The 26554-nt window shown below is 48.0% G+C and overlaps 2 protein-coding genes across 5 annotated transcripts; one reads left to right on the top strand and one right to left on the bottom strand.

Moving 5' to 3' along the window:
* Positions 1-301: 301 nt before the first annotated feature.
* On the bottom strand, positions 302-7800 carry DSEL (dermatan sulfate epimerase like). The gene has a single exon (XM_078606547.1). It carries the CDS (start codon positions 7183-7185, stop codon positions 3418-3420), a length of 3768 nt encoding a protein of 1255 aa, XP_078462673.1. The 5' UTR covers positions 7186-7800; the 3' UTR covers positions 302-3417.
* Positions 7801-9386: 1586 nt separating this feature from the next.
* ADAT1 (adenosine deaminase tRNA specific 1) lies at positions 9387-26552 on the top strand. 4 transcript variants are annotated; one of them, XM_078606551.1, is made up of 11 exons: positions 9387-9592; positions 10012-10079; positions 16777-16873; positions 18413-18484; positions 18980-19034; positions 20441-20571; positions 21718-22315; positions 23235-23383; positions 24882-24981; positions 25225-25311; positions 25606-26552. In XM_078606551.1, exons 1-11 carry the CDS (start codon positions 9571-9573, stop codon positions 25742-25744), a joined length of 1518 nt encoding a protein of 505 aa, XP_078462677.1. In that variant the 5' UTR covers positions 9387-9570; the 3' UTR covers positions 25745-26552. The 4 variants fall into 4 exon arrangements, with proteins under 4 accessions (XP_078462677.1, XP_078462675.1, XP_078462678.1 ...); XM_078606550.1 differs by lacking the exon at positions 9387-9592 and adding an exon at positions 10532-10988 and having other exon boundaries at positions 10062-10079; XM_078606549.1 differs by lacking the exon at positions 9387-9592 and having other exon boundaries at positions 9998-10988.
* The last annotated feature ends 2 nt before the right edge of the window (positions 26553-26554 follow it).

Here is a 26554-nt window from a genome sequence, read left to right as displayed (position 1 = left end):
CAGACAAATGCACGCATACTTGCACACATATACAAACACGCCAGCACGCATATGCACGCTCCCATACGCTCGCATGTCCACAGACCCGATCCGAGGCGACTCAGAATGTCTTGAGCAATGACACACGCTATTGCATTCTCTTATCCTCCCCCACCCTCCGCCTCCCTGAGGGTTTGGAGAGATTTTTTTTTTACGTAAACGCGCAGATGCGCGAATCATAAACAGAGCTGGCAACAACAGTGCCATGTGGGAGAGATGACGTCAAGAGAGAAATACACAGATTGCGAGTCCAGCGAGCATCTCGTGTACCAAAAACATTGCACAAAACAGCCATTTATTGCCAATCAAACATTCGTGTCAAACGAAGAGAGAGAGAAAAAAAAGGAAATATACACCTAAACAGCAAATGATACGCGGTTTTACTTCGATATGCAAAATCCTTCTTCTCTCCGTTTCCACATCACCAACTGCTCTAATGAAGAGTGCAAGATTTGTGTTGTCCCCCCCTTCCCCCGTCTAAGAACTCGAAACTACTTCAGACAATTTCATAAACGGACGAAGGCTGCGCGCAGCTGTGGCTCATTTCCACTCCCAAAAAAAACCGACAGAAACCACGGCCACCACGGGGAGGGCAGCGTGCGGTCGCGACCCGGGGCAGCAGAGGGTGCGAGATTGCCCGACGACCTCCGTAGCTAACTCCAAAGGTCAACGACCCCCGGGGTCACGGACCGGGACTGTTAGGAACCGGGCCGCACAGCAGGAGGTGAGAGCGGTGAGTCGGCGCGTGGCTCACGCCCGATATGTTATTATTCCAGATTTGAAGCTTTCGTGACTGCAAGGATTCATATTCTTAGGTTTTTTTCGGTAAAGTCACGTAGGTAAAAAATTTAAATTAATAAAAGTAAAATAAAAATAAAATAAAAATCACGACGTTTCGGAAGCAACACAAGCTTCCGTCTTCAGGTGGAACCGTCACAGCACGATAGCTGTATCAAGTGAGAGAAATTCCAAGAACACAGTATTTGTATATATACTGGTTGAGGGTGGGAGGAGCCAAGGTAGGCCCTGAATATTATTTTTATTTTACTTTTATTAATTAAATTTTTTTACCTACGTGACTTTACCGAAAAAACCTAAGAATATGAATACCCCCCCCCCCCCGGTCCGTGAAAAAATTTGTCTTCCACGAAACCAACACCAAGGTCGCTTCGTCGGCGCCTCTCTCAATCTCGCAACTTTGTAGCAACCTCCGCATCTCGTCGGTTGCGCAAGGCTCTTAACAGCGGCAGGCTACGCCACGGGTGATCGAGCAACAGGGGGGGAGGGCAGCTGTCTGACGCCCCGTTACAGCCTCCCCCCATCCCTCCCCATACCCTTGAATATTTTGTGAAACGGGATGGAGAAGGCGGCAATGTGAAGCTGTGCAAGGCAGGTGAGGTCATTCGCTGCTGAGAAGAGCCGTGCTCATCAGCGGGTTGCTTATATCACGCGCAGAACCCAGCAGCACAACACTGATGGAACCCTCTCGAGCCAGCTTACAAATGTTAGCGTCGCACAAATATACATTATTTATTTGTGCGTTTCAACATGTGTGGTTGTCTGTGTAGAAAGCTGTGACAAAGAGTCTCAAGGCGTCAGTGAGATTAGATGTGATTTTTCTTGTTTTGAAGGACAAATATTTAGGGTTTCTGTAGGCTTCGGACGTCAATCACACAAAGTATCGGTCTGTGGTCTCTTGAGTTAATCTGGCCTAACCAAAAACCGATATTCAGACCGTTGCGTTGTACTAGCTTCTACCTTGTTTGGGATCATCAGCACAGCGTAACGCGAGTTTTTTCCCCTCTTCCATATCGTTCACGTGGTTCCACTCACAGCTGCCCAAATCGATTTGACAATGATTTTGTCGATTTGAAGCTTTCGTGACTGCAAGGATTTTTTAGGTAAAGTCACGTAGGTAAAAAAAAAATATTAAAATAATAATAAATGAATTTAGTTATTTTCATTTGCTATTTTTTTTACTATAATTTTCTTTTTTACCTACGTGACTTTACCGAAACAACCTAAGAGAATGATTTTGTCGCCGGTGGCATGAATCGTTATCGGTCTTGAAATTCCATGATCCCTTGTCGGGGCCTCTTTTTAATCACAGTTACTGTGAATATTCTATTTGTATATAATAATGAATTATGAATTATTATATAACCCAAAAAAACGACACTTCTGTCATTACATGTTGTATACCTGCTTCGGCCATGATGTGCTGGCGAAAGTGACATGGGAACTGCGTTGGTAGCTGATAGGCATGATTGCGAATTTGCTGAGCCTTTAAGATCCATGAGTTTTTGTGACAGTGCCCCCCCCCCCACCCACTCCCACCCACCTCTTCGAAGCTCTCCGAGCTAAATCTCTTTGATTAAAAGTGCTTTCGTGTGGAAACGGAGTGATGCCTGCACCGATCCCACGTTCCCTTGCTAATGCGTAGCCCAACTCTTCATTGCCATTCACAGTTGGTTTAACATGTCAATTTTTTCAAATATTGGCCTCGCCCTATGATTGTAATTTGTTGAGGATTAATGTAATCGGGCATTTAATTCATGAATAACTCCGTGAGAGTTATCATCCGTAATGTCTTCGTATAGTCATTTAAACGAGTAAGGTAACCCCCACTCCAATATATACAGATTGTCACTTGTCAATGTATCTGCTTGTAATGCTCCCTCTGTTAACTCTTTATATATTTAAAAAACATGCAATTAAGGATTTTAAAAGCCAGTCATCCACTGAAGACTGAAAATGTAGAATACTGAGCCACTTAAAAAATGTGATGTCTGCAGTTAGGTGATTCATACTTTTTCTTAAATACAATTTCCCACAGACTGTAACGCCAACAAGGATTCACTATAAAACATTGGTGTCCCTACCAGGAGGCTCAGAGAGCAGTTACACTCCAGTTACAACTGATCATCACACTTAACGATCAAATCCATAAGGAAATCATCAAATGCGGTTCAGTATTTTACAACAAGCTGTTGTATTGAATATAATATTTCCTTCCTAAAAATATGAACGTGCTATTTGTTCAGTTGCAGATATTTTTTTGTGCTTTAGTGCTTTTCTCGGTCAATATAAATAGAATATTTATACAACGCTGTGAAACAAATACTTTACAATCAAAATATTGCATATAACAACTTAAAAACGAACGGGCCTCATTTGACCCCTCAATTTCAAATCCACCACATCGGTAACTCAATTGTCCCTTGGCCAAAACAATCCAAAACAAATTCTTTGTTGTAAATATCGATTTCGTTGACAACACCTCAATTTAGAAGAAAACAACAAATCTTCCACTAAATTACGAGTCACTCACGCAGGGGCCAACAAAAAAAACAAAAAATTCAACCCCCCACGACTCTTTCACTCCATGAATTTCGAGTATCCCAGCTGCGTCATCATCGACGCGCAGATGTCCTCAATCTCACGGATGTCTCTGCGCGGCATCTTCGCCTTCCACGCGCTCACCGCGCTGGCCGAGAGGAGGCCCTCGTTAGGCAGGCGAAACACCTGGCTGCGGGTGGCCATCAGGATGCGGTTGATCGCGGCGGGCGGCGCGGGCAGTCCCAGGAACGCGTAAATCCTCTCCGAGGCCGCCTGCGGCTGCTGCACCAGCTCCTCGAATCGCACCACCGCGCAGTTCGTCTCCGGCAGCTGGCGGTTGACGCGCAGCGCCGCCGCCGTGCTGGCGAGCCAGACGTGCGCGAGCAGCGCCACCGGCGTGGCATCCGCGTCCGACACCAGCCGGCGCAGCGGCTCGAATTCGAACGCGTAGCCAGACCCCAGGCCGCAGCGCTCGCGCCTCGGCGCGCGCCCGGCGCCGGCGGCCTGGAAGAGGCGCTCGAGCCGAGCGGCAACGTCCAGCTCGGCGTAGTGGCTCGGCTTGCTGCCGTACAGCATGGAGTGGACCCAGGCGCGCGGATCGCGCACCACGTACAGCGCTCGCAGGGACGAGCCCACGAGGCCCCGCAGGAAGGGCAGCTTCAGGTTCCAACTGCCGCTCGTCAGGTGCAGGGCGATGCGCGTGTTGGGGTATGCCAGCAGGTGAGCTCGTAGGCCCCGGATGTATTCCGCTTCGCTCTCTTCATCCGAGAGGACCCTCTTTTGGAGGAGGGGCTCTGGCTCCTGCTTGGCTTTTGCCCGCCGCAGAGTTTTGCTGGGCTGTTTTTTATGCAGCAACTTTCTCGATCTCAGGGATTCAGTGGGAAGCGCATCTCGCGCGAGCATCTCAATCAAATCAATACTCCCACCTGGTGCCCCTTGCCCGTTAGTTTTGTTGAGCGGAAGTGGTTTATCTCCCGGCAGAGCCGTACCGCCTAACGACACGCCACTCTCATGTGATAACACCCGCCTCTTTGGCAGCAGCCCATGCAGGGGCATATTCTGCAGGTGAAGCCGCGGGTTCCTGAGCAGGGACTGGAACCAGCCCTGCAGCGTGGGGAAGCGTCCCGAGCGCATGTCCGCGTACGTCCACTCGCACGCGTCCACAAACGGGTCCACCTCGAACTCCGTGTCGGGCAGCCTCACCAGGCGCGTGGGCGCCGCGATATACGCAAAGTCCGTGGTGCCGGCGAACAGCTCTTTGAGGATCTCGGCGCCGGACGCCGGCAACGATGCGACCACGACGGTGGGCAGGACCGAGTGGAGGTCGGGCTCCGGCAGGGGCTGCTGGCCCTCGCCGTAGTTCCCCGTCGCGATCGGCGGGCGACGGCGCTCCCAGCCGAGGCCGCATAAGGGGTGCACGCAGGCCCGCCACACCACCAGCAGCTCGACGACCCACAGCAGGACCACGCCGAGCATCGCCAGCCGCACGAGCCGGTTAAAGGAGATGTAGAACTTCCAGCGCACGGCCACGAGCACCAGCGCCGTGCCGAGCGTGATGCCGACGGCGAAGCTCACCGTGACGCCCATCAGGTACGCCAGGTCGCTCTCGCCCCCCTGCTCACGCAGCACCACCTGGCTTAGGCCGAAGCGCGTTATCTGCCGCTCGTTCTCCAGCTTGGCGTACCCCGCGAAGCCCAGGTAGGCGAGGCGTGCGGCCGGGTCCTGGTACCGCGTCGCGATCGACACGAGCTGCGACGTGCCGTTGACCTCCAGGTGCAGGCGCACGCCGTTCCTGTGCTCGTCCACGAAGCGGCAGTCGCCGAGCGTGACGAACGGCCCGTGGAACACGTACGCCAGGCGCGTCGCCGTCGGCGGTTCTCTCAGCGCGAACGTCACGTTGACGAACTGCGTCCAGCGTTTCTTGAACTCCGCCGCCTGCTCCATGTCCTGCAGGGCGGCGCGGGGACTATTCCCCTGGCTGTCGAACCAAAACATCTCGTACTTTGCGTCCCACACGTCCATCACGGCGCCGTTGTACCTGTCCCTGACCCTCTGCAGCACGTACTTGAAGTCCAGCTCCATGTTGTGAAAGAAGGCGCTCGCCTGGCTCACGGGCGAGGCCTCCGAGCGCTCGATGTGGTCGACCACCAGCAGCGTCTGCGAGTTGAGCAGCAGCAGGCTCCTGTAGACGCTCTTGAGACCCATGGAGGCCGAGTAGGCCGACGCGGCCTCGCCGCTGGTGAACATCAGCTCGCCGTGCTGCGACGCAGTGACCACCTCTCCCGCCGTGTCGCCCACACCCTCGCCCGTCCACTTGAGCCACTGGAAGCACTCGCCCAGCTGGCCCTCCCACGGCTGGTTGCACTGGCTGGTGGGCGACGGCCCGAACACCAGCGCGTTGTTGAGATACGTGTGCTTGGGGCCGTACAGCGCCTCGGCCACGAACGCCTGGCCGTTGGGCGCGAAGGTGAACGAGTTCTGGTCGGGGTGCTCGTGCCCCGGGTTGAAGTTCTTCCAGCCGTTGATCCACGGGTAGGCGCCGCTGTGCACGATGTCGAACACTGCGCGCCCGCCCAGCTTTCCCGACTTGAACGACACAAACGTGTTGCCGGGCGCTCTGGGCAGCCCGCCGCCGTACGTCACCACTCCCCAGTTGGAGAAGACGTGCATCCTGGGCGCGGCGTGGTCGGCGGGCGGTCTGGGCACCAGCTGCGCGTCGTACCACAGGTACTCGGTGTGAAGCGTGCACCAGCGCTGCGACGTCGAGTGCTCCATGGGGCCGTCCCGGGGCCTGCTCCGCCGGATCTGCTGCGCGAGCCAGTTGCCGCTCCCGTTACGCAGCACGTACCTGTCGAGGAACACCAGCTGGCTCTCCGGCCCGTAGAACCAGTTGTAGTTGGAGTCGGCGATGCCCACCGTCCGCTGGTAGCCGGGCAGCGACGTGGCGTAGTAGAACCAGAAGTGCTCGCGCAGCCACGTGCTGTTGGTGTGGTTAATGCCAAAGTGCCTCAGCGCCAGGAAGATGTACTGCGTCACCGAGCGAGACGTGTAGCTGCCGTAGGCGACCCCTTCGTCCAGAGAGCCGTCCACCACGTGGTCCAGCAGGAACAAGGTCCTCTCCATGAGCTCCGTGGCCGCTTGCCGCCAGGGCGCCGCCGCCGCCCGGTCGTGCGCCTCCACGACCAGGGCGCCCGTGAGCATCGCCATCACGTTGGTCACCTCGTGGTTGTGCAGGTAGTGCTTGCCCCACGCGCGGAACTTGGACAGCTCGTACATCTCCTCGGTGACGGCGCGGATCTTGGCGAGGTGCGCGGCCCTCCGCCGTGGGTCCATGTGCGGGTACAGGAAGTCGAAGGCGGTGGCGAAGCCGACGAGCGAGTGCGCGACGGGCACCTCGTCCTGCGGCGCGTCGCGCACCTGCCAGCGCGGGTAGCTGCACATGCGGTCCATGTACTCCAGCGTGAACTTGAGCGCCGTCTCGTCGCCCGGGAAGAGGACGCAGTAGATGGCGAGGGCGCCCAGGTTGTTGCCGTAGATCTCGTTCCAGCGCGCCGCAAACGCCTCGTGCTCGACGGGCGGCAGGTAGAAGGTGGCCTTGGACATCATGCTCTTGACCGAGTTGCGGATCACCTTGGCGAGGTGCGCGTGCGTCGTGTGCGCCTGCTGCTGCAGCACGCGCGCGTCGCCCGGGTCGAAGTAGAGCAGCGGGTGTGGGAGCCGCCCCTCGGCTGTCGAGATGAAGCAGCAGCAGCACAAGATCAACGCCAAGCCGAGCTGCCCCGTCAGGGAGCCCAGGCACACGGCCATCTCGAGTCCGTGTAGCCGGTTCTGCCGAGCATGTGCCTTTCCACTAAGTCACAATCCCAGTCTGGGAGCAAAAAAAAATGTTTAATCCTACCCAAAGAAACTGCAACTTTTTTTTAAAGTTCTCTCTCTCTCACACACACACTCTCCTCCCCTCCTCTGTCTCTCTCGCTCTGTCTCCCAGTCTCTTTCTCTCCCCCCCCCCACACTTTGCTCCTTCTCGTCCGCCCCTTTCAAACGGCACGCTTTTTAAAACTACAGCCCTCGTTTCCTACGTGTGCCACATCTGCTAGCGATCAGAGAGGGCTCCGCTGGTCGAAACACTTCTCAACTGTGCAGCAACGCCTCTACGCAGCGGCGCTCGTTCGCGCAGCAGCAGCAGCAGCCGGAGCCGGCGAAATCGCGCGACCACTCCAACGCGTCCGATGTTTAAAGGCTGCGTCTCGCACCGAGCGGCAACGCACACACACATAAAACAGACCGGAGATGGCCAGGCTGGGCTTAAGACGGGGGTGGAGACAGGCAAAGGGCTGGAGGCGGCTGGGTTTGGGGAGGGGAGGGGTGGGTGTATGCTTGGCACTGCAGGGTAAGGACGCGTGCGCGTGTGCGTGCATGCGCGGGAGGAGATTTGGGGAGTGGTAGTGTCGCGGTTAGCACGCTGTGCTAACTATGAACCCGGCGACCTGGGTTCGATTCCCGCTCACGGCCAACACCTTTGACGACTGGGCATCGATTGCGTACTAGGGAGACAAAGGCGGGTGGGCCACCAACTCCCTTGTGTGCCGTGCCGGCCTTCATAGGTGCTCGCTAACAGCACTCCCCCCCCACCACCCCCCCCCCAAAAAAGTCTGTTACAGGCTACGCGGTGGATATTTGTCTTTGGGAGGAGACGGAGAAGGTGGAAGTGGGGAGGCGGATGGGGTGGGAGGAACTGCACGTGGTCCACAAGATCAAATTTCTGCTCCGAACAAGTGGCGGGGGTGGTGGTGGTGGCAGGCTGGGTGGGTGAGCGCTGCACTGGATGAATTCTTTCTAGATTTGAAGCTTTCGTGACTGCAAAAATTCATATTCTTAGGTTTTTTTCGGTAAAGTCACGTAGGTAAAAAAAATTAAATTAATAAAAGTAAAATAAAATAAAAATCACGACGTTTCGGAGGCAACACAAGCTTCCGTCTTCAGGTGGCTGTGACGGTTCCACCTGAAGACGGAAGCTTGTGTTGCCTCCGAAACGTCGTCATTTTTATTTTATTTTACTTTTATTAATTTAAAAAAATTTTACCTACGTGACTTTACCGAAAAAACCTAAGAATATGGAGGAATTCTACTCATGAGATATAACCGTGTTCAGCAGCATTACTATTCATTAGGTTATGTACTGGCGAAAGAAACCTATTCTTTTCTTGGTCATGCATCTCCAAGGATGGATGTGGGTACGGGGCTTAAATGTGTTGTTTTAATTAACTTGACTAAGTTTAGTTGAAGTTCCAGTATATTGGACGCGGGTAGCAAGTGGTTTTTTTTTTTCTAGCATCTTTGGTTACTACAGCTTATTACTAACATACTGCAATAAATGTGTAACATCATCGCGTTGACTTTGGTGTCACACCCTAAAGGAGGCAAGTTACTTGGGTAACTGACAGAGGTGGGACAAAGTCATTGTTATGCAAGTCCAAGTCGAGTCGCAAGTCATCAAATTCATGACTCGAGTCTGACTCGAGTCCAAGTCACATGACTCGAGTCCACATCTCATAGGTGGGACAAAGTCATTGTTATGCAAGTCCAAGTCGAGTCGCAAGTCATCAAATTCATGACTCGAGTCTGACTCGAGTCCAAGTCACATGACTCGAGTCCACATCTCATAGGTGGGACAAAGTCATTGTTATGCAAGTCCAAGTCGAGTCGCAAGTCATCAAATTCATGACTCGAGTCTGACTCGAGTCCAAGTCACATGACTCGAGTCCACATCTCATAGGTGGGACAAAGTCATTGTTATGCAAGTCCAAGTCGAGTCGCAAGTCATCAAATTCATGACTCGAGTCTGACTCGAGTCCAAGTCACATGACTCGAGTCCACATCTCATAGGTGGGACAAAGTCATTGTTATGCAAGTCCAAGTCGAGTCGCAAGTCATCAAATTCATGACTCGAGTCTGACTCGAGTCCAAGTCACATGACTCGAGTCCACATCTCATAGGTGGGACAAAGTCATTGTTATGCAAGTCCAAGTCGAGTCGCAAGTCATCAAATTCATGACTCGAGTCTGACTCGAGTCCAAGTCACATGACTCGAGTCCACATCTCATAGGTGGGACAAAGTCATTGTTATGCAAGTCCAAGTCGAGTCGCAAGTCATCAAATTCATGACTCGAGTCTGACTCGAGTCCAAGTCACATGACTCGAGTCCACACCTCTGGTAACTGATGATACATTTTTTACATTTGTGGGTGCCCAAACATGAAATTATGTTTTTTTATATTCTTAGACAGTATAATAAGCAGACTTTGATTTATATGCATCAAATGCCATCTTCCTTGTCTTTCTAGAACATCGCTAGAATTTTCATCAGTCTTTAGGTACGAGTATTCGTAAACAATAACAGCGAAAAAATACGAATTTAAACCTGTGCGCGGTGGTAAAAGGTTATGAATATTTAAATGATGGACCACAAAATGTATTATTCCCCTCCGATGTGATATGTTTATATTTTAGCATATTACCAAACTGTAGACACAATAACTGCAAAATCGTGTTCATGTGGGCATCGCTGCCTTGCCACGGTAAACAAAACTACGTCTTCATTTATCGGACCCCCCCCCCCCCCCCTGTCAACAGCCCGAGCAACAGTGCGCAGCTTGTGCCTCTGTAATTACTGCAAGGACAGGTACCACCTTTCAACAAGGGTGAGTTGTGCAATATTCCTTTGGAACCTGTACTTGTTCTCAGCAACAATGACGTTTTATTTTATTTTGCTTGTAGCTCACGCAGCAACACGATCTCCCTTGTAAAATAATCGGGCAACTGGACAAACGGGATCATGCGTGTAACAAATTAAACAAACTCAATAAGCACGTGACATTCAGAATAATTACAGGAATAGCATGCCATACGCATTGGAAGCTGAAAGAAGCCACGTTTCTGCCGAATTATAAACTACATCTTGTAATAATTTGTCATTGTGGTCACTCAACGAAAAATTCATCCAATGCTCCTAAATGCACACAAAACTAAATTTGAGCACAAGCAACTTTTTTTCCAATTGATATGAACTTTTCAACCACATTATCTAGGTGTTCTTCATTGCTGTATCTTTTCAGATGCGTTCAGAGTCACAGTCTGTGTTGAATGTTTACAGAAAGAAGACGTTTTTATCGCTCCGATGTTTATCACCATGGGTCATCTCTCCTTTACAACAGTTTTTCATTCAAACGTAATGTCTATGCCCACAACACTACCGCTTTCGAAAGAAGTCTGTCAAAACAAGACGCTTGTGAAATTGGCACGAAACTAAGAAGAAAAAAAAACTAGAGGACATTTATACCATCACTGTGACGAGTGCCAAAAATAAGTATAACGGAAACATTTGCTAAAAACGCCACTCAGAAGACGGAACAGTTATCTCCGACATGCAGCTAAGTTCTAATGTGAATGAAGTTTTTTAAAGTTTCTGTGTAGGTCCTGGTCTGGGTGACTTTGGCCCAAACGCATCAATGAAGTTGGTAGTGGTACAGTACACGAGTTCTCGTTTATCATGGGATCTACTCAACATTCCGATCCAAAAACACAGCTGCGCGACACATCAGATATCGCTGGTAATCGTGGTAATGCAGACACAAACATTTCACTGGAGCAATAAATTAGGATTCTGTACAGCAAATGGCAGGTCTGCGTGTGGATCGGCAAAAAGGCAGTCAGTCCACTGCTCACTGACATTTGCATATGGGTCCCGCATTTATTTATTTGCGTACGTTGGAAATTATCGTTTTAGGGCTCACAACTCCGTCGGTGGCTTCAAAGTGTTTTGAGTGAGTTTAGCAGGAAATGCCTAAGGCTCAAAGGGTGGAGAAAACGAAGGCACCATAACACGACATTTACAGGCCTTTGTAAAGCTGAACACCAGGACATGCACTGGGAAAGATTATCCTCCTTCATGTTTTAGGAGAGCCGTTTCAATCTTCTAAGGTGCACACGTGTGTTTTTGATGTTCTCTCCATCCCTTCATGGCCACTGAGCAGGGGATACACAAGACATGATGTATGGTTAATCGCAGGGCCTGGTTTTCCTCCGAAACTGCCTTTCCGTGTTATCGCTGCTGCGGTATTCGTCAACACGAGCCGGTTGGCGCCTTGTGTTTTCAAATGTTTTTTCCTGGAGCAGGCGGTACTACTCACCAGCACCATGAAATGCAGGTGTTGCACATCCAATAACCATGCTCTGGGATAGCACTGTTATAAATTAGCGTTCTTAAATCCTTAAATAACTCAATGATTTTCAAGGCTCTTTTTGGAGGTCCCTGTATTGGGATATATGGACAAATCTATTGATAAGCGTTTGGCATATGGGATGAAAGCACAAGTACAGTGCCATACGATGGTGTAACACTCAACAAGCCATGCACAGTTCAAACTTTAATCCATTGCTGTACTGCCATCTCCCGACCACCTCCAAGTCCAATGCTACAGCACACCTGGTATTCGCATGCAAGTATTCCAGCCAAGCCCTGGACTAACCAGGGCTCAATTCTCCATAGGGTTAGACATCTGACGAACGATGCATTCTGCACTGCAATGTGGTTATAGGAAACCGCTGCCCTCGGCTAAAGTGAAGGGTTTTAATTTATATATTTTTTTTTATTCCGAATGAGTCATCTTTTTGTAACCGTCTCCTACATACACACCAGTTTGACTTCTCTCTTCTGACCTGATGTCACTGCCCGACACGTTTGCACATTTTCTACAGGGCACTCCAAAAGGCTTTCGACCACTCACCGTAATCATTAGCCACGATGAATCCACCGCCGGATGAATGCCTCCCCCCTCCACCCCCCAAAATCCGTCGCCACCTCACGCGGTCTTGCGATTTAACAATCCGCAGAACAAACCTGCACGCTCCCATTTCATCGCTCCATTTCCACGGCGGACGTCCCTCTCGTGTGTCTCTCCCCTTCCTCCTCCACCACCACCGCCGCCGCCTCCCTTGGCCGCCACTCTGTTGTTAGCCTCGACCATCGGTGATCATGCGTGTTAGCGATGTTCCTGCCCAAGCTCACCTTTCTTAACGCTCAATACAATATCTCTGTGTCCTCTTGATCCATTAGTTCCCCTTGTGTCGCTTCAGTGCAATTCCAAACGTGCACATCTCCGTGTTTACTATTGCACGCTCTTCAATTTTGGTTCCGGTTTTTTTAACGATTAAATATATTTAATGAGAGGTAAAATGTCACCCGGACAGGTTACTCACAAGCCAGTAAATAAAGTATTAACTCATAATAGTTTTTTTGTTAGATCGTGTTAGACCACCTGACACAGCCAACTAGTAAGGGTTGTCACGTACACAGAACGTGGCCAATTCGTCACTAGTACAGCACTAGTGTATAGTGTAGTGTATAGTGTAGTTATAGTAGTGTAGTGTGTAATGTAGTGTATTGTGTAGTGTATAGTGTCGTGTACTAGTACAGCACACCGGTGTGTTGGAGAGCCAAACAACAACATTCACAATCTGAGTACGACGTTTCACCAGTAATTACAACTAGCTTCATCGGACGACATCCAAATTTTTATATTTATATATTTACGCAATCTAACCCAAAAAAAACTCTTATGGATGATATTGGTCGCGAAAGCCTACGTGTTATCAACTACACATAGATATCCGCTCTGCAGTGCGTGGTGTAACTGCGAGCACATTGGGCTTGCAATCCAGGTGTCCGTCGGTTCAGATCGACCTCCAGGCACGGCAGTTGAAACGATGGTCCAAGCTTCTTAAATTCCCCGTCTCCGTTCCACCAAAAGCAGGCCAATTTGATGCACCACACAATTCGTGGATGGGGGCAGGTCACGATCGGTGGGGTAAAGTGTGGGCACGTCTACGTTCTTCCAAGGCGTCTGGCCACCACGAAAGAGGAGGTGCTCCCTGCGGCGTGAGCGAGCAATTGGAGATGCTGCACTTTGATCTTTACCTAAACCAGGGGTCGGCAACCAAAACAACAAGAAGAGCCATTTCTTTCCAATTCGGTACAAAATTCAGTATTTCAAGAGCCGCAATGCATCTATGTACATACGTACATATCGTCAAGAAGCAGCCCGTAAAGAGCCGCATGCGGCTCCGGAGCCGTAGGTTGCCGACCCCTGACCTAAACCCATCGGAAGACGTGTACTCTCGGCAGCGGTCACGTTGGGTTGGCTTTGTGCCAGTGCGTTATGGTTAGCGCAGAGGGTATGGTTAATCCTCGTACTGACAGCAGCTAGGCAGCTTGGCTCGGTGCCAGCAAATATAATAACAGCACCGCATGAGACTGCACCTTCTACCACAGACATTTGCCACGCTAATGCCAAGCTTCTAAAGCTTGGCATGTGCTGCCCCTTAGTGGTTTTCTGTGCAATATGTAGATGCTTTACACTGCCTTGTTAATCCACGATGGAAAGGCATCTCACCCCCCACCCACGCCGCATCGGTCATGGAAGTTGTTTGGCCATTTTGATTTAAAGCTTTCGTGACTGCAGAGATTCATCTTCTTGGTTCTTTCGGTAAAGTCACGTAGAAGGGAAATAATAAATAATAAAAATAAAATATAATAAAATAATTCTCACGACGTTTCGGCCACAACGCAAGCAGCCGTCCTCAGGTGAAGACCAGGTTTGTCGGGGAGACGCTGGTCATGGATAATGGCAGTGACGAAGGACATGGAAAGCATCCCTGGCCATCTCCCCCCCACAACTTTTCAAACAACTTCTTGGTTCTTTCGATAAAGTCACGTAGAAGGGAAATAATAAAGACAGCGTCTCCCCGACAGACCTGGTCTTCACCTGAGGACGGCTGCTTGCGTTGTGGCCGAAACGTCGTTAGAATTATTTTATTATGTTTTATTTTTATTTCATTATTTCCCTTCTACGTGACTTTACCGAAAGAACCAAGAAGTTGTTTGGCCATACTTCTCCGTGCTGATCGGTGTAGGTTGTTGAAAAGTTGTGGGGGGGGGGGAGATGGCCAGGGATGCTTTCGATGTCCTTCGTCACTGCCATTATCCATGACCAGGAATCAAGCTTAGTTCACCGGATTTATAGAACGGCGGTACACCACCTTCAATATTTCGTGTTACATTACTTGCTTCAGTATCTTTCTCACCGCCTCAATGACCTACGTGGAAAGCTGGTTCAAACGTGGTAGTGGGAAGCAAAGCCAAGAGTTTTACGGTCATGGTTTTACTCAAGCCACCAGGACCACCACTACAATGTTCAGTTTGAATTGATTTATCATACTTTATTGAACCACCTGGATGGAACATGCCTCTAAAATCATGGTGCACGCTAAACAGAATCCGTGATAATCATTGTCAAATTTGACCAACAGTTATTCAAGTGGGAAATCCCGATGTTCGACTGCGGAAAGCCAGACCGGACCGTGGACGTTTTGAACAACTGTGAACCTTGGAAATTAATCAGGGCATTGGGTAACATCCATCAACTTCCCCCAACTCTGTCCTTGGCTACATCCATCAACTTCCCTCATTTCTGTCCTTGGCATTGAGACCTGGATTTGGAATTATGAGTTGCTATACAGAGCCATATATACAGGAAGACTGCTACGTGAATGCTAAAGTATATGCTCATGAAAAAGTCGTGGTAGGGTGGGGGGGTTATTTACAAATCCCAAGCGTAAAAAGTTATATTAAATACCGCGGAAGACGGGTCTTTCAACACGTAAAGATGACGATTGCTGGTCCATGAGAAGCGAGAGCTTTTCTGAGCTGTTCTCTTCGGCAACGTACCGTATGTTTAAGCAGGCGAACTATGGACTGGTTTTGACTTCCTCGACATGAGCACAGCCTATAACATCAGGCAACCCAGCAGGGTTTAAACCCCACACTATGCTCATCAGACTGACATTAAAACCGGTCTAGAGTTGAAACAAATGCTGCTCGAAAATATTGGTCTCGAAAGCCCGTAGGCTGATGACGTGAAATGATACCCGGCTACCCGATACCCGGGTAGCCGGGTAGGGTACGGGTATCGGGTATCCGATTGCGACCTCCGGGATGAAGTCAGTATTTAATTAGAAATGTTTCACAAATATTACGTGTAAAAAAAAATAGGCTTGTAAAAGATATATCCGGACAGTAACACTCACAATTACTCCATATTTTGTGTGTGAGAAGATTGATGACGATACGTAACAATAATAATCAGAATTATAACACAGCACACGCAGTGTTGTTCCATATGTTACCCACACGCCGCATCAACAATCGCCGTTCGCCACTAAATGGCGGCGACGTCACCACGGTGCTTGTGCCAGGCTAGGTGCACCTTGAGGCCAGGTGAAGTGTCGGAAGGGTAGCCAACAGGAGGTCACGGAACGAACCACAGGTGCCACGGGTTGACTGTGCCCATAACACAGCCTGAAACCACGTGGTTCAGCCACCAACTCATCACAAACCACGTGGGTGACCACCGCTCATCACAAACCACGTGGGTGACCACCACTCATCACAAACCACGTGGGTTGACCACCAACTCATCACAAACCACGTGGTTCAGCCACCAACTCATCACAAACCACGTGGGTCGACCACCACTCATCACAAACCACGTGGGTTGACCATCAACTCATCACAAACCATGTGGGTTGACCACCAACTAATCACAAACCACGTGGGTTGACCACCAGCTCATCACAAACCACGTGGTTTGACCACCAACTCATCACAAACCACGTGGGTTGACCACCAACTCATCACAAACCACGTGGGTTGACCACCAACTCATCACAAACCACGTGGGTTGACCACCAACTCATCACAAACCACGTGGTTCAGCCACCACTCATCACAAACCACGTGGTTCAGCCACCACTCATCACATTCCCCATCGTGGATGGGGCGCGTTCCGCTATTGGTCAGAGGTGCTGCTGCCGACAATTACCGTAAGCTCCAGAGATGAAGGACCCTCCACCCTCGTTGTATTTTAACTCGAAAGCTACAGCCGCGTCAAATAATCACGCGATAAAATTAGTTTATTACTTGCGTGAAACTCAATCTGAGTGTCTTCATTGACCACACCGGGCGCTATGTTTTGGGCCGCGTCTTTTACTTCAAGCGAGCCGCGTGCGATTGAGCAAATACGGTAAATGCCGAGTTTCTGCTGAATCTCTGTAAGGGGAAATGAAACGCGTTGGGGGAACGCACGCACGTGTTTCATATCGACGCGGCGGCGATGTTGGCACCACGTGTACAGCGATGCTCCTCCAACTCACCCGCAATGTTTTAATCGCGATCCCAAACCAAGTTCACCCCCGATCCGTGAGATTTGTTTGCGTGAAGTCGGCGAGCTGATGCCGCTGGAAGACCGCGTGGCGGCGCTTTGCCATGCCCATTACTTGCAGGCCTTGCCGAGGACGGGCAAACCGGAGCGAGGCCGGGAGTGGACCCTGCTAGCGGCTGTCTTGCTCAGGAGAGGTCACACCGAGCCCGGCAGTGCAGGTACTGGCCCACGACCCCTTTCCCCCTGCCGTGTGCATGTTGAAACTTCTTCTTGGTTCTTTCGGTAAAGTCGCGTTGAAGGGAAATAATAAAATAATAAAAATACAACTACAATTCTCACGACGTTTCGGCCACAACGCAAGCAGCCGTCCTCAGGTGAAGAACAGGTCTGTCGGAAGGACAGCGTCTGAATGAACGACAGCCCTGTTCTTCACCTGAGGACGGCTGCTTGTGTTGTGGCCGAAATGTCGTGAGAATTGTATTTTATTATGTTTCATTTTTATTATTTCCCTTCTACGTGACTTTACCGAAAGAACCAAGAAGATGAATCCCTGCAGTCACGAAAGCTTTAAATCGAAATGTTGAAACTTCTATCGCACCGTACGTTGTTGCCAACCGTGCTATTTACCTCGTCCTGAATTTTCTGCCCGTGCCCTCCTGACCCTTTGCTCCGGTCTGTGTAAACTTGCCATGGCCCGCCCTGTTTTAGCATGGCAATGCCTTGCGAATTGCTTGACCTGTCCCTGGCCTGTTATTGCACTGCCCTGCCTTGACATTCCATTCCCTTGGCTCAATCATTGCCTTGCCATTCCTTCTGTCCCTTGGCTTACAGTGGCCCGCCTGGCTCTGTGCCCTGCCCCGTGACCTAAACACTTGCCGTGACCTTTGCTTCCCTGCCGGTTCGTGACCTTTGTTAGCTACTGTCGTGCCCTGGCCATGCCCTGCCGTTCCCATCTGCCATGACTTGACCTCTTTTGGCCTCATGTTGGGTCTTTCTTCATGTCCTGGATATTGCCCTGATTATCTCTTACCTGCGGCCTTCCATGCCCAGTGGCAGTGCGGGATGAAGCTAGTGCGGGGCCTGTAGTATACGTTATAAAGGTATCCCGAAATAAATAAAATTAAAACACATAAATTTTTAACTTGCATAGTAATTGTATTTTTTCATTTGCTATACAGCCAGATAATACGACAAATCGCTAACCTTAAACACCCAGTCGTTCATAAAAGTTGAAGGCGGTATAGTACGATAGTAATAGAGCAAGTGCAGAATCACTGAAGGGGAATTGATAGCATGAAAGCATTTAGCGCGGGGCCCTTGAAAGTGTGGGGCCCGTAGCTACATTTGTAGCTACTTTTGTTACTGGGATAATCTGGCACTGCCCAGTGCTCTGCTCACAGTGCCTTGTTTACATCGCACTCGCTTGTACATGGGGTGGTCTTTCTTTGGTCCAATTCGTTCGTGCGATGTCCGGCCAGCCCGCCACCCGACTCCAAGCAATGCCCTCCTCCCTGCCCTGGTCAATGCCCTCCTCCCTGCCCTGGTCAATGCCCTACTCTGGTCCGTGATGGTCTGTCCTGCTTAGCCCCTTGTAGAATCAGAAAACAGTATGTACAGCAATGCGAATACAAAGTGCTTGTATTGCACCAAAGTGCTCTGTGCTGAAAATTCACGAAGTCCCGCACTTTTTGCTGTTTTCGCGAACATTACATTAGCGTGACAATGTTCTGAGCTCGATGCGTGCTGCCTACCCTAAGATGCACGTCTTGAAGTGGTGTCCATGGGCACTGGATCCAAATGCGTCGGGCGGTCAAGCATGAGCAAAGCCGGTAAGATGCACTTTTTGCACTGGTAAAGCAAGTTGCTCACTCATCAGGCTGGTTTTGAGATCGGCAAGAGGGTTTTTACATGGACGTATGTACTATATGTTGAACTTTTTTCGCACCGTACGTTCGCCAACTGTGCTTTAATCGGAGGTGCAGGGGGAAAGACAACAAACTAAACACAAAAAGTTGGTCTAAAGAAATTAGTTTTCAATATAGATTTAAAAGTGCATCGCTCGACTGGCTTCCTAATATCGGAAGAGCGTTCCAGACGGCCACAGAAGCGCATTTGAAAGCGCGCGATGCAGTGGGCCATCTTTGTCCGATGGTACTCATTTTAAAGTAATGTTGCCCGTATTATGAATGATAATGTAGCCTTGGTAATATGAACTTGTCAATAGCATAAAGGTGGCCCTCAAACAGGGCTGACAGCTCTGTGTGTTTGTGTTCACGTGCTCCCTTCGAGTATAAAGCCACATGTCTCTGTGTTTTGTTGTGCAGGTGACGTTTTAAATGACAGCCACGCCGAGGTCATAGCGCGGAGGGGATTCTTGAGGTGATCTTGCACAGACCCAAACCCTGCTAAGGGTGGCTTACAATAGATGATGAGAATGATGACTAAGCATCTAATGATTTTCAACCTCATGATTCGGTTCATGTATAGATCGTATAATGGTTTATATATATATCCTTTGGTGGTTGCAGGGGTAACATGAATCTATTAATTGTTAAATAGTTTTGTAAATCCACTGCTAGATGACAGCCTCCTTACACCGTGCAGTTCTTGAGAGTTATTTGAGAATACTTCTCCACGCTGGTCGGTGCAGGTTGTGTTGGCGAGGAGAATAGATGTGGGAGCATAGAACTACAATGCAACATTGTATTTTGCTGCAATTTCCTCTAAAGCCCACGATATACCCCCAAAGCCTTTAATGGCTGTTGTGTAAGATGGTCACCCATCGAAGCACAATTCCGGCCAAAACTCTGCTTAGCTTAGCTTCCAAGACCAGATGAGCTGGGCACATTTTGGTTAATTTGGTGATAGCCTTACAAAATATTTGCATAAAAAAGAGTCGATTCCTTACACTTCGGATTTGGTGCATTTATCATGAAAGCAATAATCGGTTTTATTCAACGACTCAACGCTTTCATATATTCCCAATAATTGATGGGTTTTTTTCAAAGATTGGTAGTTCATGAAGCCTGTCTTCAACAGGCAAAAGTTTTCAATAAATATAATAATTAACCTGATATGATTTTTTTGAAATTCATGATCAGACACTAACAACTACTCCAACAGAAACCGCTCACTGTAAATATTCCGTTCTTTTTTATTAGAAAGAACACAAAATAAGGAAGCTAATACTCTGAGAGGAAGCTCCTATCTTTTACCGTTTTCGAATTATTCAGATTTGAACATCATAAAATTCGTATTTTTTTAATCCAAAACTGCTTTAATCTTAAATATATCAAAAACAATTAAAGATAGAACAATAGTTCTCGTTTGAATTTCAGTTGCTGTTTAATGCTCTGTCAAAATAAAAAAAAAACCCGCGATATATTTTGAATGGTTTCTGAATGACAAACATTTTTATGGGGCACTTAATATCGAGATTTGGGGGCCTTGAAATGAAAAATCTCGGATTTTCAGATTTTTCATGTTGTTTGTGTTCTAAAAGCTATCTATGTACCAAATTTCAGCTTTCTACCTTGTCGGGGAGTACCCTAGAGGATTTGAGATACACATAGGGATTAATGTCTTTATGTCTACAGATAGTGACAGTCGTTTGATAATTGAATTGTTCACTGTGATGGTCACAAGGTTGTCAGCGGTTGATTGGTCGAGGGGCATTTGACTGCGCGCTGCTTGAGCTACGTCACCGGTGTGCAAACAGCTGTGGTCAACAATCCTTGCTATTTACACACCGCGACTTAATGGCAACTCTGTCGTACCTCCACCAGGTACCTTTACCACGAGGTACGCCTGGCGCTGACCGGTGGGGAGAGTGCAGTTTTCACACCGTGCCCCGACACCGGCAAGTGCGTTCTGCATCCTGGAGCTTCCTTCGTGTTCTACACCAGCCACACGCCATGTACGCTCAATATACCGTAACACACTCCCTAGTCCACTTTACTGTTGTCTGCTACAGATATTGGTTATTCATAATAAAGGTTTTTGGGTTAGATCGCGTAAGTATAAATGTGTCGTAAGCCTCCACCACCCGACACAGCCAATTAGTAAGGGATTTGTCACGTTAACGGGCAAATCGCCCGATGATGCCGGATGTAATAACCAGCGAAACGTCGTACTCAAATTGTAAATGTTGTGGATTTATTCTCCAACACACCGGTGGGCTGAAATGCTAACTATTTGACGTTTTGTTTACGTGAAAAAGCCCTTAATAATTGGCTGTGTCAGATGGTGGAAGGTTACGACACATTTTTACTTACGCAATCTAACCCAAAAAACCTTCATGAATAATATCGGTCGCGAAAGCCTAGGTGTTAAACAGATGTTTGTTAATCTAATGCTGAAGGCCTCCCTGTGCCATGTTGCTATTGGGAGTTGTGTGACCATAGTTCATCACGCTAGTCAATGGAGGTTGCTGAAGGAGGTGGGGCGGTAGCCAGGATTAGGTTAATAATTAGCTCGCCAATCTTAACCATGGGCAGCAGTCAAACTCGGGTCACTAAGTTCATAGTACAGTGTGTTGTCCACTGGACGACCACTTCCAAACTAGTGCAATGGTTCAAATGAACCTCGATGATAGTGCACATCCATACTTTTTTTTAGTGTTAGTTTGTTATCCTTCCCCGCACCTCCAATTGAACACGGTTGGCTACGTATGCTGCTAAATAAGTTATACATACATACTGAACAATACCAGAACGTTGTCATTAAGGCAAACCTCTATTCAAATAGCCCTGGTACATATTAAGCTGTGTATCCCAAGATGTTCACCATTGCTTTAAACACAGAAAAAAAATACTTTAAAACTATGTCAGGCATGCTCTAGTGATCCTCACCACGATAATATATTGAACAGAACAGGAATGACCCCGCAGTGACATCAGTACATTGCGCCTGTGAGTTATATACATATATATAAATCTTATTAAGACAATTTCAAACTTGTGTCGATCCTCCCAGAACACACTCATTTACACATGAGTGCGTATGTAGTAATATAATGCACATTGCTTCCCAAGGCATACCCAGTGCTGCGTGTGCCGAGTAGGTGGGGACGCCTCAATCGTGCCGATGGATGAAGAGACATCGACACAGCTCCGGCTCAAGCGTAATCCCACACCAACATCTGATACTCCAACCATGATGCCTGTACAATCGGAGAGTAATGACCAGGACCCTCGGAGCAAAAGAGACATTGAATTCAGCCACTCAGGAAAGAGAAAGACGGACACAATCACTGCATCCTTGCCATCTAAAATACAAAAAGTCGATAGCGCAGCAAGTTCGACCGGCGCGCAAGTTTCTCCGGAGAACGACATCTGCGACACCTCCGTTCGGAACAGACCACCAGCTCTGCCCGTGCTCGACGTCCATCGAACCGGTGCCAAGTGCGCCCCGGGCGAGGACGGAGACCGGCTGGCGCCGGGTTTGCACTACCATCGCGAAGGAGCCCTGCGCCTGAAGCCAGGCCGCGGTGAGCCCACGCTGTCAATGAGCTGCAGCGACAAGCTGGCACGCTGGGCTGCGCTGGGCTGCCAGGGAGCGCTACTCTCGCACTTTCTGGTGGCGCCCGTCCGCCTGGAGACCATCGTGACGGGCCACTGCCCCTACAGCCACGCCGCTATGGACCGCGCGATTGTGGGCAGGTAAGGAATGGGGGGGTGGGGTGATGGTTGGCTGCTTCCACTATCCCAGGGGGGCGGACGCATCGTAATGTAGCAGCAGTCTCAGTTCACCGCAGGATTCATGTATTACCTCAACCTTGTTGAGGCCACCTCCCATGGTTCTGTAATGTGATGTTTGGAGTCAGGTTTTTCTTGTTTCAATTCAGCATCACGGGCATTTTAGTTGCCTTTCATTTCGTCAGTGGAAAAAAATCATTAATATTCATTATTGTAAGGGAAAACTACAATATTTATAGTTATTTAAATGCAGCTGTAAAGAGGTATCACAAACAGAAATACCTCTAAATATTTGAACCGTATCTTTCATGTTAAAATGATTTACAAATAATTTACAAAGCAAGGCTTGCTTGAGAAGTCTGAGAACAATCAATTATCGATTTGTAAGAAAAAAAAATTCTGTGCACACTTTTGTAAAGCTCTCTGAAACCGCGTGGGATGTTCACGTCCCACAGCTGACGCATGTACCTACAGTATGGGGGTGGGGATTGTCGTGCTGTCGTGTGGATGGGTTCACAGATGCCCCTGTGTTTGTCTATGGCATGGGTCGGCAACCGATGGCTACGGAACCAAAGGCAGCTCTTTGGGGACCGATTCGTGGCTCCTGACGCTATAATTGCAAAGAAAACAAAAACCCCACCTAATTATTTTCAATAAACGGTGAACGCCTAAAAGCCCAACAATGATTTGTAATGTGGAATTACAAATAATTGTACCGCGTGTTCTTAAAGTGGTTACAAAAAATATGGTTTAATGTTATTCACGAAGTACCGTCCCGTGTTCACATACATTGCAGCTCTCGAATTTTTTAGTTTTTTTTTACCAAATTCGAAAATGTCTCTTCTTGTTATTTTGGTTGCCGACCCCTGGTCTACGGGGACAGGTGGGGCTCGGCAGAGTGCACCACTGCTGGGTTTGGGGTGCGAGACGTTGTCCTCCTGCAGTCCCGGCTGGAGTTCGAGTCAAGCCGGGCTCGAGTGGAGGCGACTGCCCCTCCGGATGGAAAGGCACGGATTGGGCCCTGTGCATCCGGTGACTTTTGCCGAACGCAGGCACAGCCCTTATCTGTCGATTTAAAGCTTTCGTGACTGCAGGGATTCATCTTCTTGGTTCTTTCGGTAAAGTCACGTAGAAGGGAAGTAATAAAATAATAAAAATAAAACATTAAATAATTCTCACGACGTTTCGGCCACAACGCAAGCAGCCGTCCTCAGGTGAAGACCAGGTCTGTCGGGGAGACAGACGTTGTGGCCGAAACGTCGTGAGAATTATTTTATTGTTTTATTTTTATTATTTTATTATTTCCCTTCTACTTGACTTTACCGAAATAACCAAGAAGATGAAGCCCTTATCTGGTCACAATCATGGGCTCATTCTGGTTAGGACGTTGTTTTGCTGATACTGCTACCTGCTTGCTGCTACTGCTATTACAAAAATGCACATTTAACATAGGGAAATTCTGTGTATATAAATATAACAAGGCAGAAGCTGTATTTGATGGTAGGTGAGCGTTGTGGCACATTTATAATGCCTCAAAAAAAGGAAGAGGTGAAATACCCTCGAGGGGCTCTCTAGAGCTCCCTCTAGTGGAGAGGCCCTTCTGCCACCAGTGGCATGAGCAAGCAGTTTCAGGGCTGCACCGTGACAAATAAACACTCAACCTACCTGGCTCTGTTCCATGTCAACAGGGCTTCCATTCCAGGCTTCATGATGCATTAACAGGATCCATGCAAGCACTGCCAAATGCACCGTTCACCATAAATTGTGCCTGCGAACCAGCCTCTATTTATTTTAAAATGGGGAAAATTCAAGAAACAGTTGTTTACAATTGGCTCAAAACACTATTACATGCGGTTGACCTTTTAAAATGTTTCTAAAATTGGATGCAATGCACTCAGAACTAAATATTTCCAGAACAGCTTCATTTGATCCCTGGCAGTACGAAACAAATCTAATCTTCATGAGGCCTCCTATGCCAGTACCAAAATTTAAGAATAGGTTCTTCCCCTTTTTTCTGGCAACAAAACTGAAACCTTTTTACAAGGATTCATGTCTGTATTAACCACAATGCTTGTGGTCAGAATGCAAACAAAAACACTGATAATATATGTATTGTCCTTGAAACTGATTGGTCTACACCAGAGACAGCTTTCTTTTGAGCCGAGTCTTTTGGAGTCCTCTGGTCGAGACTAGGCTCAAAAGAAAGCTGTCTCTGGTATAGACCAATCAGTTTCAAGGACAATACATATATTATCAGAATTTTTTTTTGCATTCTGACCACAAATATTGTGGTTAATGCAGACATGATTCCTTGTAAAAAGGTTTCAGTTTTGTTGCCAGAAAAAAAAGGAAAGACCTATTCTTAAATCTAATCGTGCCTTCCTCCCAAGGCAGGTGGTGCAGATCTGGCAAATGTGATTTTAATGGTGGGAATGCTGGGGGAGTGAACAGTTGGGAGGTCACGAATGTTTCATTTTGCTAAGTCGTGCCTCGCCTTGCCCGTGCGGTGGATCCTTGTGTGTGGATGCAGCTGTAAGCTGGTGTTCCGTGCCTTCAGCGCCCCTTGAGGTCTCCGTCAATGGGCACCGACAGGGAGTGACCAAGAAAATGCTTGGAACGCCGAAGGCAAGGTGAGCATTGTTTGAAACACTAAGAAGAGAAAAAAACTGTTCAAGAAATAATACGTAAAAGCAATAAAGAGCTTTTAATATGCTACATTTGCACGTGTTATTTTACTGTTGTAATGTATTGGATCTATGATATTGTTTTGGGTTGTAGCACACAACAGCGTACAACCTAAAATACATCAGAGGGCTTGTAACGAGTATAAAATGTGGTTGTCTGCATTGTGTGCGTGTGCTTTGAATGACAAGGTGTAAGATTTGCAAGCTGGAGCTGTTTAATGAATTTAAGAATTTAAAGGATTCCATTCCGAAACACAAACTCCCAGAATCTCTCAGGTGAGACATAATAGTCCCATCGCTGTCTGGTGTGTTCACAGTGAATTGCGCTTGCTGGATATTAATATGTTGACATCCACACATTCAATACACAAACATGCACACCCACATGCCATACATTTCCACTAACAAGACAGCTGTGTATGGATTATAAAACCCAAGAAAAATATGAGTGTCATGTAACCAAACAAACAAGCTTCAAATATGCATCACATTTACATACATTGGGCAGACTGCCTGTAAGTTCATGTGAATCTAATTGGTTGCTGTTTTTGTCCCCAAAATTGTGTACAGGGATCCGGAAGGAAAGTTGCATAGTTACTGGGACTACAAGCAGGCAGCGATGGACTATCAGACAGCCTGGGTTGAACTCAGGAGCAAGGTCTTCTGCACATGGGTGTCATCATCCAGAGAGTATCTTGACTTCACCTAAGCCATGACTTGATGTAAAGCTGTTTGCTTAAAAGGTTAGCACGACCCAGAAAATCAAGTTATTTTCTTATCGATTCGTACATTTCTGCCTTTGACCAAATTACTCACAATGTGCCCAATCTCATTGGATCTCTGAAGATAAACAGAGTTGAGCCTGGTTCGTGCTTGGATGGACTCTTGTACAGAAATTCGCTTAAACAAGGTCTCTACATTTACATGATCGGCATGAGTTGTAAAGCTTCGTTCATGAGAAAAAGGTTTAAAAATCACAGGCATATTCTCTTGATTCTACTGCACAAAGACTGTAATGACAGTAAACGTGTGGGGGAGTCATGCTGTAAAGATGTCAGTGCTGTATAAAGCTTCGGACTCATTTTCCTAACAAAGCTTCAACGTTTGTTGTACACCTCAGGACACACAACCTAGTTGTTTTTTTGGGTTACATCTTTATGGCAGAGTATGAAGACGTCTAGAATGCAAGCTCAGTGTAAATCCTGGACTATCGTGTATGGTTTCTAACATGCATATTTACACATTTCCTTGGTCCTAGTGTATCAGACGGATCAAACAAATGCAGATAAAATGCTGTAAATTTTCCAACAATTAAACTTTCAACTAGTTCACAATGCCTGGTTTATTAAGGCATTTAAAGCATCCTTAAATGATGTTACAACTTTCCACAATACATATTTAATTTACTTTATACAGCTACAATGTGCAATGTGATGAAAACGACCCAGATGTGTTTGCTAATATCCAACTTCCCACTGTGATGGTTTAAATTTCTATATTAAAAACGTTACATTTTATT

Source organism: Lampetra planeri, chromosome 26 (assembly GCF_965212315.1).
Source record: "Lampetra planeri chromosome 26, kcLamPlan1.2.h2, whole genome shotgun sequence".
NCBI lineage: Eukaryota > Metazoa > Chordata > Hyperoartia > Petromyzontiformes > Petromyzontidae > Lampetra > Lampetra planeri.
Note: the sequence above shows the minus strand (reverse complement) of the source record. Positions and strands in the feature narration are given on the sequence as shown.